Consider the following 15,281-nt stretch of genomic DNA (forward strand, 5'->3'; position numbering starts at 1 on the left):
AAAGTTTGACACTGATTAATTCATTAGAGTTATCAGTTATCAACTACATAGTATAACTGCTGCTTTTTTGTATAAATTGTCTTTGTGCAACCATCATGCTAAATCGATGTAGAGACTTATGAGGTGATGATCTTCATTTGCATATATGGTAGTGACCAATATATCACGAAATATATATATATATATATATCATGAAATTTGGCATAATACATGTACAGTGTATTACTACTTAACAACACATTTTCATATCCAACTTTGACTACAGGTAAACTTCTTAATTTTGTTTGTTTGGTTACACTGTGTACACAATGTTGTTGGGCTATGTGAGTATGCTTTTGAGAGTGTGTGTCATGTTTGAATATGTATCCTACAATGCGTCAACTTTCTTGGATCACTGTAAGATAACTTCTCAGTGTCATCACAAGACAAAATGCTATCATACCACTTTCACACATCACATGCTGTATACAACACACAGTTTGGACTGGGAACAAGAATCTTATTACAGCTAGTCAACTTCACTTATTATTAAAGTTGATCTCGCGCAATTCGAAGTATCGACTGTGACAAAGAAAAATTTTAACCAGATGGATATCAATCGTAAACATATTAATTCCATTGCACGAGTCAAATTCATGTAAGTCGGAGGATTAAACTCTTGTCCCTTTAGATGCGACTTGGGCTAGGTTGAGTGCATCACTAATAAGGATGCACACACATACAAACTTGCACTGCACACATTAAATTGAATCAGTCCAACCACCTTCACACATCACATACATAACACAGAAGTTTGGACTGGGAATACAAATCTATGATAAGTCTCAATAATGTGGATGCACGAATACACACATTCACACATATATAATGCAGATACATGAGAGGAAAGACTATGTAATTCCATATTGTTTTTTTAATAGAAAAGAAAATCTCTGACCCACTTTGTACATTTTCCCGCGTTGTAATATGATAAAATGTTCAGCAAATATATAGCAAAATAGCTTTACACTCCACATAGACATACAACGCCATGGTCAAATAAGCCACTTCACAATTAGCTCATGAGCACGTTGGTCCAAATGACCTGTCTATTTTCTCAGTTGGTTAGGCACTTCACTCGTTTTCAAAGCGAAATAATTCATAAGCTTGCCCGATGTAACAATTTACGGAATTCATATTCAAACAAAGAATGAACTTGCGTTTAGACCAGGTGCCCGGAATGGCCAATTGACATTTCAAGAGGCATCAATTTCATTGTTTTGTATTGAATGCATTAACAACATTTTCTTTTGATATTGCCAAATACCAGGCTTGCTGTCAGGTGGATGTGCTGGCAAGCACTATACGTGTATATATCAATATAAGGATACATAAATGATCATCACATTACAGATATTTATCTCAGTGAATTAACAGACGAAAATGCCTGGTAGTACAAATGACCTTTTCTGCTCATGTGCAAAGTGGAACTACGAACTGGTCTATTGGGAGCTCACAAAAGATGAAAGAAGATGATTCAAACATGACGAGATAGGAATATATCATAACTTCTCTGTGTGAATAATATTTTCATTCTGTCTCCAGTGGAGACACCTTTTTTCATACAAGACAGTACAAGTACCGGTAGCCAGGCAATAGTAAAACTAATTTGCCACACATCTCAGGTAACTATCATCAGTTTTAGCAGAAAAACATACTACCATGGCTTGAAGAAAGGTAATTTTTGTCTGGCTGCATCATCCAGCAAAGATATGAGATGTCCTGACAAAACTACAGTTACTTTGAAAAGGCCCTTAATCTATATTTACTAAACTTTGTGATGTCTCAGTGTAATGATTGTGAAAAAGTCTAGCTTACAAGACTAGTACCACTGGTCATTTAGAGTTGGCACATTCCAGTTTTGTAGTAATCAGGTAATTCTACAGTACACTTCAATTTCAATTCCAATACTCGCCAGTCCAAACATGATATTGACATTTGTTGCCTCTGCCACTGTTATGGAACACAATGTACAATGAGAACTCCAACCAGCTCACTTGCTATTGTCCATACAAAATACCTACTCAAGTCATATCAAGGTGAGATGCTAAATACTAAAATGAAATGTCAAGTGCCCCAGCCAATGGAACAAGTTTCCACTGACTGAAAAATCCCCTCCTGAAATCAGTTATAAATTAGATATGGATCTTTAAAATGATAAAGAAGAAACTAGATGTGATCAGAAATCTTCATAGTTATTGTAGTCTGGTTCATAATACCCCGACAATAAGAATCAAATCAACACACTTCTTCTCTCAATTGGCCACATCACCTACTGGATAGGTCACCACACACATTCTAAATTTATTACTGATTAAGGTGAATCCAGTCTCACTGGAAAGTGAAAGATGACAATCAACACCAAGCAGTTGGTCCAGCAGCATGCCATGCTTCCTTCCCCTTTGTCAACTACTAACTTTCCTCAGTCATCTAGGAAACCCTAGTTGTCTTTCAGGTTGCTACATTTAAAGGAAAGCGGGGAATATCACAGGGAAGTCCACAGTACTAGTTGTGTATCATTAGAGCTTGAGGTTATCAACTTGTTTGTGGAGAAGGATGAGGGAGAGAGCATGACAGAGGTAAAGCAATTCAATTGCAATATACAATTCAGGGGCGGATCCAGGAATTCCGTAAAGGGGAGGCGCCTTTACAAAATTAATGGGGGGGGGGGGTGCACACACCCCCATTTTTTCTTTTATTTCTTTTGCTGTGACAAAAATAAAGAGGGGGGGGGGGGGGGGGGCGCATCCGGTGCGCCCCCTTATGGATTCGCCACTGCTGTTGACTTGTAAGCCAGATGCCTCCAATTTCTCATGTTATGCCAAAGGCGAAGGGGCATGGCCTTTTGTTCATACATTCTCGAAGTTCATTGATCTTGACCACTGACCCTAAGAATGCAGAATATCAATAATTTTGAGGTAAAAAAATCTCCTGATTTATTTCAATCCATTACAACAAATAACAGTACAATTAGACATTTTGGGTAGCTATGGCCAAGAAAGAGACATTTGCAAGTTTACAAAAAGTGTGCCTTATACCTTTTAGCCTTGTCATTTCCAGCAATTATTCATTTCTATTCTTCGTATTAAATCATGTTTGGTCATTGGTTAGGAACTTTCCCAACTGAATTTACAGCCGAAAATTTAGACTTTTTAGCAAGAGTTTAGTGACAATGATCTTTGACCTACAGAAATTTCTCAGGAATTTGTAGCATACTTGGCCCAGCTTACAACAAAAGACTCTATTGAACAGTTTATCTTGCCTTGTAATGATAAGATCTGGGATGGATAGACAGACAACCTAAAAACATGATGCCTCTAGCACCCACTTGGGATGAAGGCATAAAAAGAAAGTGAGAACCAGAGGTGGGGTATGGGGTGTGCTGAGAGTCCCTATCAATACATGGCTTCAGTTTGTGTAAGGTCTTAAAGTAGTCAATCTTTCAGTCCTTCTGATTCCTCTGCCACAAGCGTGGAGACAAAGTCTGAGAGCTTTGAGATGTATTCCCTGACAGAAATCATGCCTTCACGTTCATCCAGGCTGGCTGTAAGTTTGTTGACCTCTGGAATTGGTTTTGATGTGAGCTGTGTATCATAGACAGAGACAGAGAGAGAGAGAGAGAGAGAGAGAGAGAGAGAGAGAGAGAGAGAGAAAGAAAATGAAAGAAAGAGAGAGAAAAAACAAAACAAAACAGCATGACAGAATGTGAGATAGCATTAATTGTTATCCAAAATAATTAAGGATGTTTAAGGCTGAGAAAAAAGGGGTTTATTAAGAATGGGCAAATGACAGATAACAAATGAAAAGTGATCACAAAAAGGCTCATTTGAGTCCTCGGCTGAGGGAGTCTGAATGTCCGTAATTCCATGACTGCATGAGCATAAATTTATATTATCATAATGAGTACAAATAAGACCAATGCCCTACAAAACATACAGCTTTAAAATCTGGAAAAAAATATCATTAACGAGCTAAATTTTTTTTTTAATTTGTACATAACTTTCCCAGGGCAATGCCATTCATATGACAACTTGAAATCTTCTGACAATGATGTAAAAGACTTCAGTTGTGATCATTGATAATAGATCATTGTACTATTGTAGGTCTAATGATTTTTCTAAAGACAGACCAGTAATCAATTTGACTGGTCATTTCCCATCTTGGGAAAGGACTCTGAACTAATACATCAAAGGCAAATGTCTGTAAATTGTAAATAAAGTGGTGGAATAGTCAAACTGTACCTGATGATCTGTCTTCACTTGTGGTGGAATGCCAAGTTTTGGGTTGCCACAGACTTGGAGTAGAGGAGGGAGCTAGTAACAGTTACACAGGTGAGAGATACAGCTTAGTTTGAGAAGAAAATGTGAGATAAAACAATCAATTCATGAACAGCTGATGTCCTTTGTATCGTTTCTGTCACAAAGTTAATCTCAAGACAATGTTCCTTCAAGTTTTCCTTGAATTTTAAATGGAAGCCAGCAAGCCTCAAAACAGAAGTTGATTTATTTTTTCTGTCACAATTTATCTTTGCACAGAGTCTGATCAATGTCTTAAAACATCTTTCTAGGAACCTTCTGACATGTCGAACTACAGACTACCAGTATCTCAATAAATCATTGCAGTTTATGTTTATGACATGATTGATTAAAAAGAAGTTGATGTTCAGAGAAACAACAAATTTACACTGCAGAAGCATGAATCACCTCTGTCATCTCGCCTTCTTTTGGAGTGGCATCACGGATGTCCTTCTCTAGTTTCTCAATGAGTTCCTCTTTCTCCTGCACAATCCTGATTGGGAAAGCAAACAGAAATGTCAGCCTGTTTGGAAGACTATCAGCTTCACTCTGGCAATGCAGGGAATTTTTCTCTATCTCTCTCTCTTTCCTCCTTTTGTCTTTTTGGCTAGTTTTGTTGTTGTTGTAAATGTATATATGTTGAGTGATTATGTGAACTGTGAAATCTTAGATAGTGAATTGAGAGAACGTCTACTACATCATGATCCAATTATCATATCAATCAACTTTTAAACAATCCTACATAGTACACCAACTTATTCAATAATCTACTTGCGACAGAAATTCAATTACACACATACACTTAGAAATAGACAAACATGAAACAAATTGCCTCTGGTGCCACTAGTAGGCACAGGAATTGAATTAATATATATATATATACATATATATATATATATATATATATATACATATATACATATATAACATACTACATTTCTTCACAAATCAAATGATGATAATAATGATGGCAGAAAAATAATATAGAAATATACATTTCGTTGCTATGCAAGGGAAGTGTATTCCCCGCATCATAAAACTACCGGGTATAGGGCTTAAGATCATACCATGCTGAACCTGCATACCAAAGAAAAAACAAACTGTCAGAAGGTGTGGCCAATAGATTGTACTCAAGTCAGCAAAGTACATATGATCTTTGACCCCATAAAAGACAGAATACTGTGGGAAGCATCATCAAAAACACCAGAAGTCTAGATTTAACCACCACACACCCTAGTGCAAAATTTCAGCAATATTCATCAAAACCACCACCTGTATGGCACACACAAGACACCCACCAAAATGTGACCAGTGACCCTAAAAAAGCTGGAACACTGGGAGCAGCATTACCAGAAATAGGGGCCTAAATTTCACCATGATGCCGGTCCATAAGAAATTTGGAAAAACAAAACAAATCCATCATGAAATATGGATGGTAGAGCACACACAAGAAATGACCTGATAAAGGCAGAACATTGGGAAAAGCTTAACCAAAATTAGAGCACTCGCAATCGAGCACATGTATCCCCCGAACCCATCTCCCATACCCCATCTGGATTACTTTTTAGGCCAGAATGTTGTATAATATGGCAACTGTTGCAGGATACAATAAAATCCGAAGAGAAATGAGGCTAGTATATATAGCACATACAAGGAATATGACATTTCATCCTATAAAAGTTTGAACAATGAGAGTGCTGGCAATGAAAACTTTTGTTACCTAGAATAACTCCCCATAAACCTCCATAGCAAGTTTGAATAAAACCCGACAAGAAATGTGGCTTATACAGCATATACACGAAATGTGACATGGCCTCCAAGTCAGAACACTGAGGGCGCCATCATCACAAACTGTTTTGTCCTTCATGTAGAATGACCACCCATACACCTCTTTTGCAAGTCCGAGTAAAATCCAGTAACAATCAAGTTATTGCCGAAATATTTGTGAATGAAAGCGAAATAAATAATAATAAATAATAATAACAAGCATGCATTTTTGCAAATTTTGACATGATCAGGGTGACCTTTGACCCTGTAAAAGGTGGAACAGTGAGGGCAGCATTATCAATAGGTGTAGGTGTATAGATTTGACTATGATACATTTACATACCAAATTTGAAACCAGAAATGTTGCTATGGCGACTGGTATGCCTCCGCCATAATGCATGGTTCTTTGAATAGGTCTATAGCACAATGTCTTGACAATGTGCGATGACAGCTTCACACAACAGGCAAAATATTAAAATGACAGGTTCGTCACAAATGCATTGAGTGTTCACTATCCTCGTACTAGATTTATATGGATGAATGGCTATACTGTCTAAGAGTGCAGGTATTTGGGGATTTAAGGATGTGTACCCAACTTTTGACCCTTTTATAAGTTTAAAGAAGATTTAGGAAATTTAGGACTTTCACTTGACTTTTGACCTTTTGACCTTTGACCTTTAGGCAAGAAACTTCCAAGAGAATCTGTATTGGTTAATATATGCATACACTAAGTTTCAAGAAAAAATCGTGCAGGCATTGCATAGATAAGAGAGAAATAATGACATTTTGATGAGTTGACCTTGACCTTTCACACCCTGACCTTTGACCCATGACCCCTAAATTCCCTACATCACTGCCAGTCAGTACATGCAGATATACTAAGTTCCATGAAAATACCTTGAAATATTTGTGAGATATGGAGAAAAAAGTGAAATTTTAACATTTTCACTTGACCTTTGACCCTTAACCTTTGACTTCATGACTCAAAGCTCTCTCTAGGGAATCTTTATTTGGTAGTTGATGTATACACCAAGTTTCACGAAAATACCTCCAGGCATTGCACAGGTATAGGAGAAATAGTGAAATTTTGAGCATTTGACCTTGACCTTTTGACCTTTGATCTTGAGTATGTGCGCCCAAAAGTTGACAGGCACAACTTCGCCCATTCATACATATACATGCCAAGTTTCATTAGGATACCTCTAACGGCTTTTTAGATATGCTGTCCACAAAATTGATTACGGACGGAAGGACGGACGGAAGGACGGACAACCTTACGGTGATATACTTGTGTGTCTACCCCTTTGTTCTCCCCTTTGTTAAAATAGACACACAAGCAAAAATTTTAGCCACACAAGCCTGACGGAACAAAGGCCATCTATTGTGCACTATTGTTCTCCTAGCCACACAAGCATACTCTCGTTAGCACGGACGGACGGACGGACGGACGGACGAACGGACGGACACCCCGAAAACATAATGCCTCCGGCGATACTTTATTATTATTATTACTATTATTTATAGTGCGCTTTTCCCACAAGGCCCAAAGCGTTTACAATCAATTCAAAACATGTATGACAGTATGTATAATTAGATAAATGTTACAGCTACGAACTAAACTAGTTGCTACTGAAAAGATGTGTTTTCAGTCTGGGTGCCAAAGCCACTTTTTGGGCCTACCTTGTTTTACCGTCCACCCAATGTTTTTTGATGGTTTTACCCTATTTCGGGGGTGCTGAATCCGAATCTGGATGATGCAACTCTTGCATCCTTGAGGGTTTTGAGATATTCAAGATGGCCGCCAAAATGGCCGCCCGAACTGGAAATTCCCACGTATTTCCTTCTAAATGGTGATAGATTGAAAACAATTGATGGTTTACCCTATTTCGAGGGTGCTGAATCCAAATCTGGATGATGCAACTCTTGCATCCTTGAGGGTTTTGAGATATTCAAGATGGCCGCCAAAATGGCCGCCAAAACCGAAAATTCCCACGTATTTCCTTCTAAATGGTGTGAAATTGAAAATAATTGATAATTTTATCCTATTTGGAAGGTGCTGAATTAGAATATGGATGACGCAACTCATGCATCCATGAAGTTTTTGAGATATTCAAGATGGCCGCCAAAATGGCCGCGCCAATTAAAACCGGAAATTCCCACGTATTTCCTTCTAAATGGTGAGAAATTGAAAATAATTGATGGTTTTACTCTGTTTCGAGGGTGCTGAATCCGAAACTGGATGATGCAACTCTTGCATCCATGAAGTTTTTGAGATATCAAGATGGCCGCCAAAATGGCCGCCAATTAAAAACGGGAATTCCCACGTATTTCCTTCTAAATGGTGAGATATGGAAAACAATTGATGGTTTTGCCCTATTTTGAGGGTGCTGAATCCGAATCTGGATGATGTAACTCTTGCATCCATGAAGTTTTTGAGATATTCAAGATGGCCGCCGAAATGGCCGCCAAATAAAACCGGAATTTCCCACGTATTTCCTTCTTAATGGTGAGATATGGAAAACATATCATATTGTGATAGTGATGTAGAGAAGTGTTCTGAAATTACCCAATATTACCTGTCTTAATCCATGAGCAGTTTTAATCTCTTCATCTATGAACACTCAAATTGGTTATTTGGTTTATATTGATGGTCTTGATGACATTGTTGAAGACACGAGTGGGACATTTTTATAGTTATGCTTCAATTTTTTTTTTCAATTATGATATAACATTATATATGCGTATATGTATAATATGTATACGTATATAATATATATTACAAACACACAAGAGGGGACGGTCATATCACAGGTAACGCGAAAAAAAAATTGAATAAAAAAACAAACGACAACATGGAAGGTAATAATCGATAATCCAGTACTTACGAATATCATAATCGCGCAGAGTGCTTTTGAAATTACCCTAATTGAGATATCTACTATAGTGGTCATGGATGCAACCATTTCCAATGACGTAATCAGAATATGGGACAAGTTTCATAAGAATACGAGGCGAGACTCGTCAGAATACAAGACAAGTTTCAACACCAAATGCCAACATGCCATAATTTAATTTTACTCTAGTGATAGCCGAAAAGGATTAACTTCAAATCTGTGGAGCCATATTATTGGCGACCACAATCATTATTTTATAACAATAATGCATAAAATAATTTCAGGCGTATCTTTGTGGTTGTACGTTTCAGTATGATGTCAATATCACTTTATTTTTTTTTTCCAGTACTTGTTAAAGTTCCGTTTGAGACATATCGGAATATCTCAGCATATTACAATATACCATTGTGACAGTCATTTTGGATGTCAATAACTTTTGGCTGATTTGACAAATTCGCTCAACTGAGTTGAATTTAAGAATACGAATTATTGCTTTTCACCCTGCACATGGGTTTAATCCCCCGCTTCGCGTTAGAGCACAATACTTCACCATTTACGTATAAGAAAATGTTTAGGAGTTTCCGTTCATACAGGACATTTATAGATGTCTCAAAACCTTCAAAGACCTTCAGCACCCTCGAAATAGGGTAAGACCATCAATTTATTTCAAAATTTTTACCATTAAGAAAGAATATATTAACATTGGAATTCTGCCACTTACTTTGGCTGTCATCTTGGTCGTCTAAAAACCCTAAAGAATGGATGAATTTCAACAACCAAGTTTCGAGGGTGCTGAATAGGGTCTAAAATTTTCCAATTTTTGACAGTTATTTTGGCGGTCATCTTGGACATCTCAAAAACCCTTAAAAAGAATACGAAAGTTGCATCAACCAGGTTCGGATTCAGCACCCTCGAAATAGAGTAAAACCGCCAATTGTTTTCAATTTTACATCATTTAAAAGGTAACAGAGGGCTTACATGAAAAATTTCGTTTTTAACGGCCATTTAGGGGCCATTCTGGCGGCCATCTTTATTATCTCAAAACCCTCAAGGAAGCAAGAGCTGAGCAAGAGAAATTCAGCAAACTCAAAATAGTGTAAAACCACCAACTGTTTTATAGTTTACACCATTTAGAAGGAAATAGGGGGTCTACATATGAATTTCCGTTTTTGGCGGTCATTCTTGGCGACCATCTGTATCATCTCAAAACCCTTAAGGATGCAAGAGTTGTATCCTGAGCTTCGGATTCAGCACACTCAAAATAAGATAAAAACCACCAATGGCTTTCACTATATGGGAACTTCCGTTTTGGGTGGCCATTCTGGCGGCCATATTGAATATCTCAAAATCTTCAACAATGCAGGAGTTGCATCATCCAGATTCTTATTCAGCACCCTCGAAATAGGGCAAAACCATCAATTGTTTTCAATTTCTCATCATTTAGAAGGAAATACGAGGGAATTTTCGGCTTTGGCGGCCATTTTGGCGGCCATATTGAATATCTCAAAATCCTCAAGGAAGCAAGAGTTGCATCATCCAGATTCGGATTCAGCACCCTCGAAATAGGGTAAAACCATCAATTATCTCACCATTTAGAAGGAAATACGTGGGAAATTCCGGTTTTGATTGGCGGCCATTTTGGCGGCCATCTTGAATATCTCAAAAACTTCATGGATGCAAGAGTTGCGTCATCCAGATTCGGATTCAGCACCCTCGAAATAGGGCAAAACCATCAATTGTTTTCCATATCTCACCATTTAGAAGGAAATACGTGGGAATTTCCGGTTTTAATTGGCGGCCATTTTGGCGGCCATATTGAATATCTCAAAAACTTCATGGATGCATGAGTTGCAACATCCATATTCGGATTCAGCACCTTCCAAATAGGATAGAATTATCAATTATTTTCAATTTCACACCATTCAGAAGGAAGTACGTGGGAATTTTCGGTTTTGGCGGCCATTTTGGCGGCCATCTTGAATATCTCAAAACCCTCAAGGATGCAAGAGTTGCATCATCCAGATTCGGATTCAGCACCCTCGAAATAGGGTAAAGCCATCAATTGTTTTCAATCTATCACCATTTAGAAGGAAATACGTGGGAATTTCCAGTTCGGGCGGCCATTTTGGCGGCCATCTTGAATATCTCAAAATCCTCAAGGATGCAAGAGTTGCATCATCCAGATTCGGATTCAGCACCCCCGAAATAGGGTAAAACCATCAAAAAACATTGGGTGGACGGTAAAACAAGGTTCAGCCTCTGGCACCCAGACTATTTCAAGGCTTTTTTGAACACACTGACTGATGGAGACTGTCTAACGGTAAGTGGTAAATTGTTCCAGTGCTTTGAAGCAGACACAGTAAATGTCCTATCACCGGCTAAGGTGCGAGTAACAGAGTACGTGAGACAAAGCGGATCACTAGATGACCTCAAATTTCTAGTAGGTGTATATAAAGTCAAACAGGCGTCTAGATATTTCGGAGCTTGATCGTTAAGGATTTTATAAACAAACAAAACTAATTTGAAAATTATCCGTTGCTTCAAAGGAAGCCAGTGCAATGACTTCAGAAGTGGCTGAGATGGGTAGTCCCTAGAAACCTGAAACACTAATCGGCTGCCCAATTTTGAAGTCGCTGCACACTCCATGACGGAGGCATAAAAAAAATCGGTCCAGAAACAAGGCCAGCGTCGCACACACAAGCAGACCCTGTTAAATTCACCTTTTCATGTATAAAGATGGAACAAGCGAGGGCGCCACCACCAAAAACAATGTAGGCATCTTCATTTCACTATAATGCACCTTTTTGCCAAATTGAAAGAAAATTTGATGAGAAATGTGGCTGATAGAGCACACACAAGAAATGTACATTGGCATCCAAGTCGGAACACTGAGGGCACCGTCATCACAAACTGTTGTGTCCTTCATGTAGAATGACCACCCATACATCTCCTTAGCAAGTCTGAATAAAATCTGTTGAGTAACAATCAAGTTATTGCATAAATAAGCACTTCTGCAAATTTTGACATGACTGGGGTGACCTTTGACCCTGTAAAAGGTGGAACAGTGAGGGCAGCATTATCAATAGGTATAGGTGTATATATTTGACTATGATACATTTACATACCAAATTTGAAAAAAATCGGTCAAGAAACAAGGCCAGCGTCGCACACACAAGCAGACCCTGTTAAATTTACCTTTTCATGTATAAAGACGGAACAAGCGAGGGCACCATCACCAAAAACTGTAGCCTTCTTCGTCTTACCATAATACACCTTCATGCCAAATTTGAAGATGATCGAAGAAGAACTGCAGCCAGCAGAGCGCTCACAAGAAAATCTCTGCAGCGAACGCGGACGCGGCATAACAAGGCCAAATCCATAGTATCCTCCGAACTCTGTTCGGGGGATACAACTAGTACAGGTCACCAGGGGATACAATTACAGGTTTGCTCATTCAACATTTACTGTAAAAGTGGTTATTTTCATGCGAGTAATTTTTCGTGCTCTGTTGGGTAAGATGAATTTCGCTAACTTTTGATTTTGCAGAACAAGATGTTTACTAATGGAACATACACTGTATGACATTCAAAAAATATTCACATCCTTTTATTTTTGTGCTGGTTTCTGACTGTGCGAAAATTTCCACTTTTACAGTATTTGAAGTTGAAATCTGCCAGAATGCCTCAACACAAAGGAACCCATACTTTGATATAAATTTGAGAAACTTCACCTTGTTACATTTTCAACCATCTCTGAAAGTTGCTCTTCCTGCCTGGCTGCTTCCAAGGCATCTCTTTCCAACTTTTGCTGTGTTATTTAGAGACAAGGAGGAAAGAGGAACAATGCTGCTCCTTTCAGTTTGTGGGCACAATATCAAGACAAGATACAACCTTTGCTCATTTTACAGACACAATACCTGGAAAGGGGGAGCACAAATATGTTTTCAGTCAAATAAAGGAAAATACTAACACAGGAAGCCACCATTTAGTTTATGTTTTGATCTGTTTTTTTGTTTTTTTGTTGTTGTTTTTTTTTGGGGGGGGGGTTGTTTGTTTGTTTTTTGCAGGTTACTTCAAGTTGAACTTTTACCCCAATTCTTTATAAATAAAATTGCAGAATAAACCAGCTGCTGGGAAAAATAAATGGTAGAAATAAATCAACAATAACATTATTTGGTGTAACAGATTGAAATTAACAGGAAATATTTCCTTTGTGCAAAGAATGTTAAAAGTCAATCCATAGTGATCAAGATCGACGAACCTCATCAAATTCTAGCATACAGTGATGGATTGGGAAGCAGTGGCATCCTAGTCAAATGCATGTCAACTGAATTGCTCTAGTTCACACTTTGGTATTCAGTGCATGCTTTAACAGATTACAATTTGCATTACATGCAAATTACTTACCAAAGCCGCTTCAAGGGTACCAGACTTTGGACGCTTTGTGGTGGGTGCTCTCACATTACGAGACTTTTCCAGAGTTCTTTTTATCAACAAAAAAAAAAAAATAAAAAAAAAAATAAGAAAGAAATCTTATAGACATTCTTGTAATAGCAGTAACAATGCCCAAACTTCACACCCAGGTTAGCAACACCTTGCTTTCACCAATATTTCCCTGCTGAGTAAAATGCACTAAGATTTACTGTAAATTTCTGTTTTTCTGCCTGCAGTAATTACACAAATCAAACTCTTAACATTGACAGGACTGATGACTGTCCATCATCAACTCTAAACACTTGTACATATAGATATTGATAGAAAGTTACTATAGTTGTTAATCAATTCAGGTCTGTATAAATTTGATAGGGTAAAGTTAAAATGTTTTCCTACCCTGCCCCCTTTTTTCGCCAATACAAGTGTACTACTACTAGACTTATCTCATACCTACAGATCTTTTTTTTTTCCAGTTAACACAGACATTAATTCAAAGTGACCTCCTTTTAAACAGATGATGAACCATATCTACTACAGACATACATTTGAAAAACAAAAATGTTTGTGTGGTACTCACAAGCCATCATCAAACTTTCGGATTGGTTACTGCATTTGTACATGTTCCTTCACAGATGACTTCTTTCTACTCATATTTACCTGTGTTTCAAACGGTCTAGGACATCTTGAATATTGGTATAAACAACAGAGCTTGTACTGGACAGCACAGAACTGCAAAACAAAATAGAAGCACAAAAATATTGACATGGTTACACAAAAACTACAAATACACTTATTATCAGTTCTCTGTCAGCCTAAGAATTGACACCTAACCAGCCATACCATGTGATTCTCAGTAAGCTGATAATGGAATGTATCATGCCAGCGAATTGGGGTAGATGTAAATACTAGTAGTCTCAGAAATCCTTGTAATTCCCTGCTCTCTTTGTTTCTTCCTGAAACATTCATAGTAGCCAGTCTGTACAAGAAGTTATCTTATTTCACAAATTACAATTGAAAAGTGAAAAGGGTGATATTTTCAGCAAGTATGCAAATGATTTACACTTACTACCTTATTGATCTATCATCTTATTATGCTTGGGAAATTGAACTCACATAATGGCACTATCTATGGTCTGAATGAAGAGTGCCTGGGATGTCTTTGAGATAGGTTTCCAGTGAGAATATGTCTTGGCAGACACACTCCGCTCCTTGAATGAGTCATCTGTACTCAGAGATGAGATGGTGAAAGGAAACACATCATCCACTCATTAGTAAACTCTAGTACATTTGGGTATTTCCACAGTGAATAGGCCATTTCAGAGATGTCTGGTTATTTTCTTCTTCCTTTGAGCATTACCCCCCCCCCCCCCCCATGTAACATGATCTTTTAGAACACTGATAACTTTGCCAAAAACAAGTAATCTCTTAGAATTTTTGCCAAAACGAAAAATTTGTGGGTGCACATTAGGCTGGACTGACATCTCTGTATAAACATATGAAGGTCAAATAATAAATGTTTATAGTGAATGGCCTGATATTGATTAGAAAAGAGAAGAACAGCCCTAAGATTCTTTTGAACAATTAAGCCATTTCTGGAATTGGTGGTGACCGTATGTTACTTGGACTGACCAAACTGTCACATTTTGCTGTTACTGTGGATATACCCATTTCACTCCTTATATAAATAGCAATTTTCCAAGAAATTTTAATATGTGACCATGCACCTCAAAACAAACAAAAAGTCGCCAGACATGAATTTTTAGTTAAGACCATGTTCTGAAAGAGCAGACTTTAAGCTTTAATATGATGTATAACTCAAATCAAATGGACTCTCCTAACCTATCTAAATATTG

The 15,281-nt window shown here is 37.8% G+C and overlaps 1 protein-coding gene across 1 annotated transcript; it reads right to left on the reverse strand.

Annotated features, from left to right (window-relative positions):
• Window positions 1-3,473: 3,473 nt before the first annotated feature.
• Window positions 3,474-15,096, reverse strand: LOC139711947 (uncharacterized). Its single transcript, XM_071623797.1, has 8 exons — window positions 15,093-15,096; window positions 14,542-14,650; window positions 14,086-14,157; window positions 13,402-13,477; window positions 12,726-12,802; window positions 4,743-4,827; window positions 4,281-4,352; window positions 3,474-3,623 (listed from the first exon to the last, which is right to left on the reverse strand). The coding sequence occupies exons 1-8, from the start codon at window positions 15,094-15,096 to the stop codon at window positions 3,474-3,476; spliced, it is 645 nt and encodes a 214-aa protein (XP_071479898.1).
• Between the last annotated feature and the right edge of the window lie 185 nt (window positions 15,097-15,281).

Source organism: Diadema antillarum, unplaced genomic scaffold (genome assembly GCF_040938485.1).
Source record: "Diadema antillarum isolate AM-2024a unplaced genomic scaffold, OU_Dant_1.0 seq00001738_RagTag, whole genome shotgun sequence".
Taxonomy (NCBI): domain Eukaryota; kingdom Metazoa; phylum Echinodermata; class Echinoidea; order Diadematoida; family Diadematidae; genus Diadema; species Diadema antillarum.

Coding starts and splice junctions, on each gene's coding strand:
- LOC139711947 (XM_071623797.1), bottom strand. Junction 14,158..14,541: donor ACCATAGATAGTGCCATTAT/GTGAGTTCAATT, acceptor TTTGTTTTGCAG/TTCTGTGCTGTCCAGTACAA. Junction 4,828..12,725: donor ATGGTTGAAAATGTAACAAG/GTGAAGTTTCTC, acceptor TTTCCCAATCAG/GATTGTGCAGGAGAAAGAGG.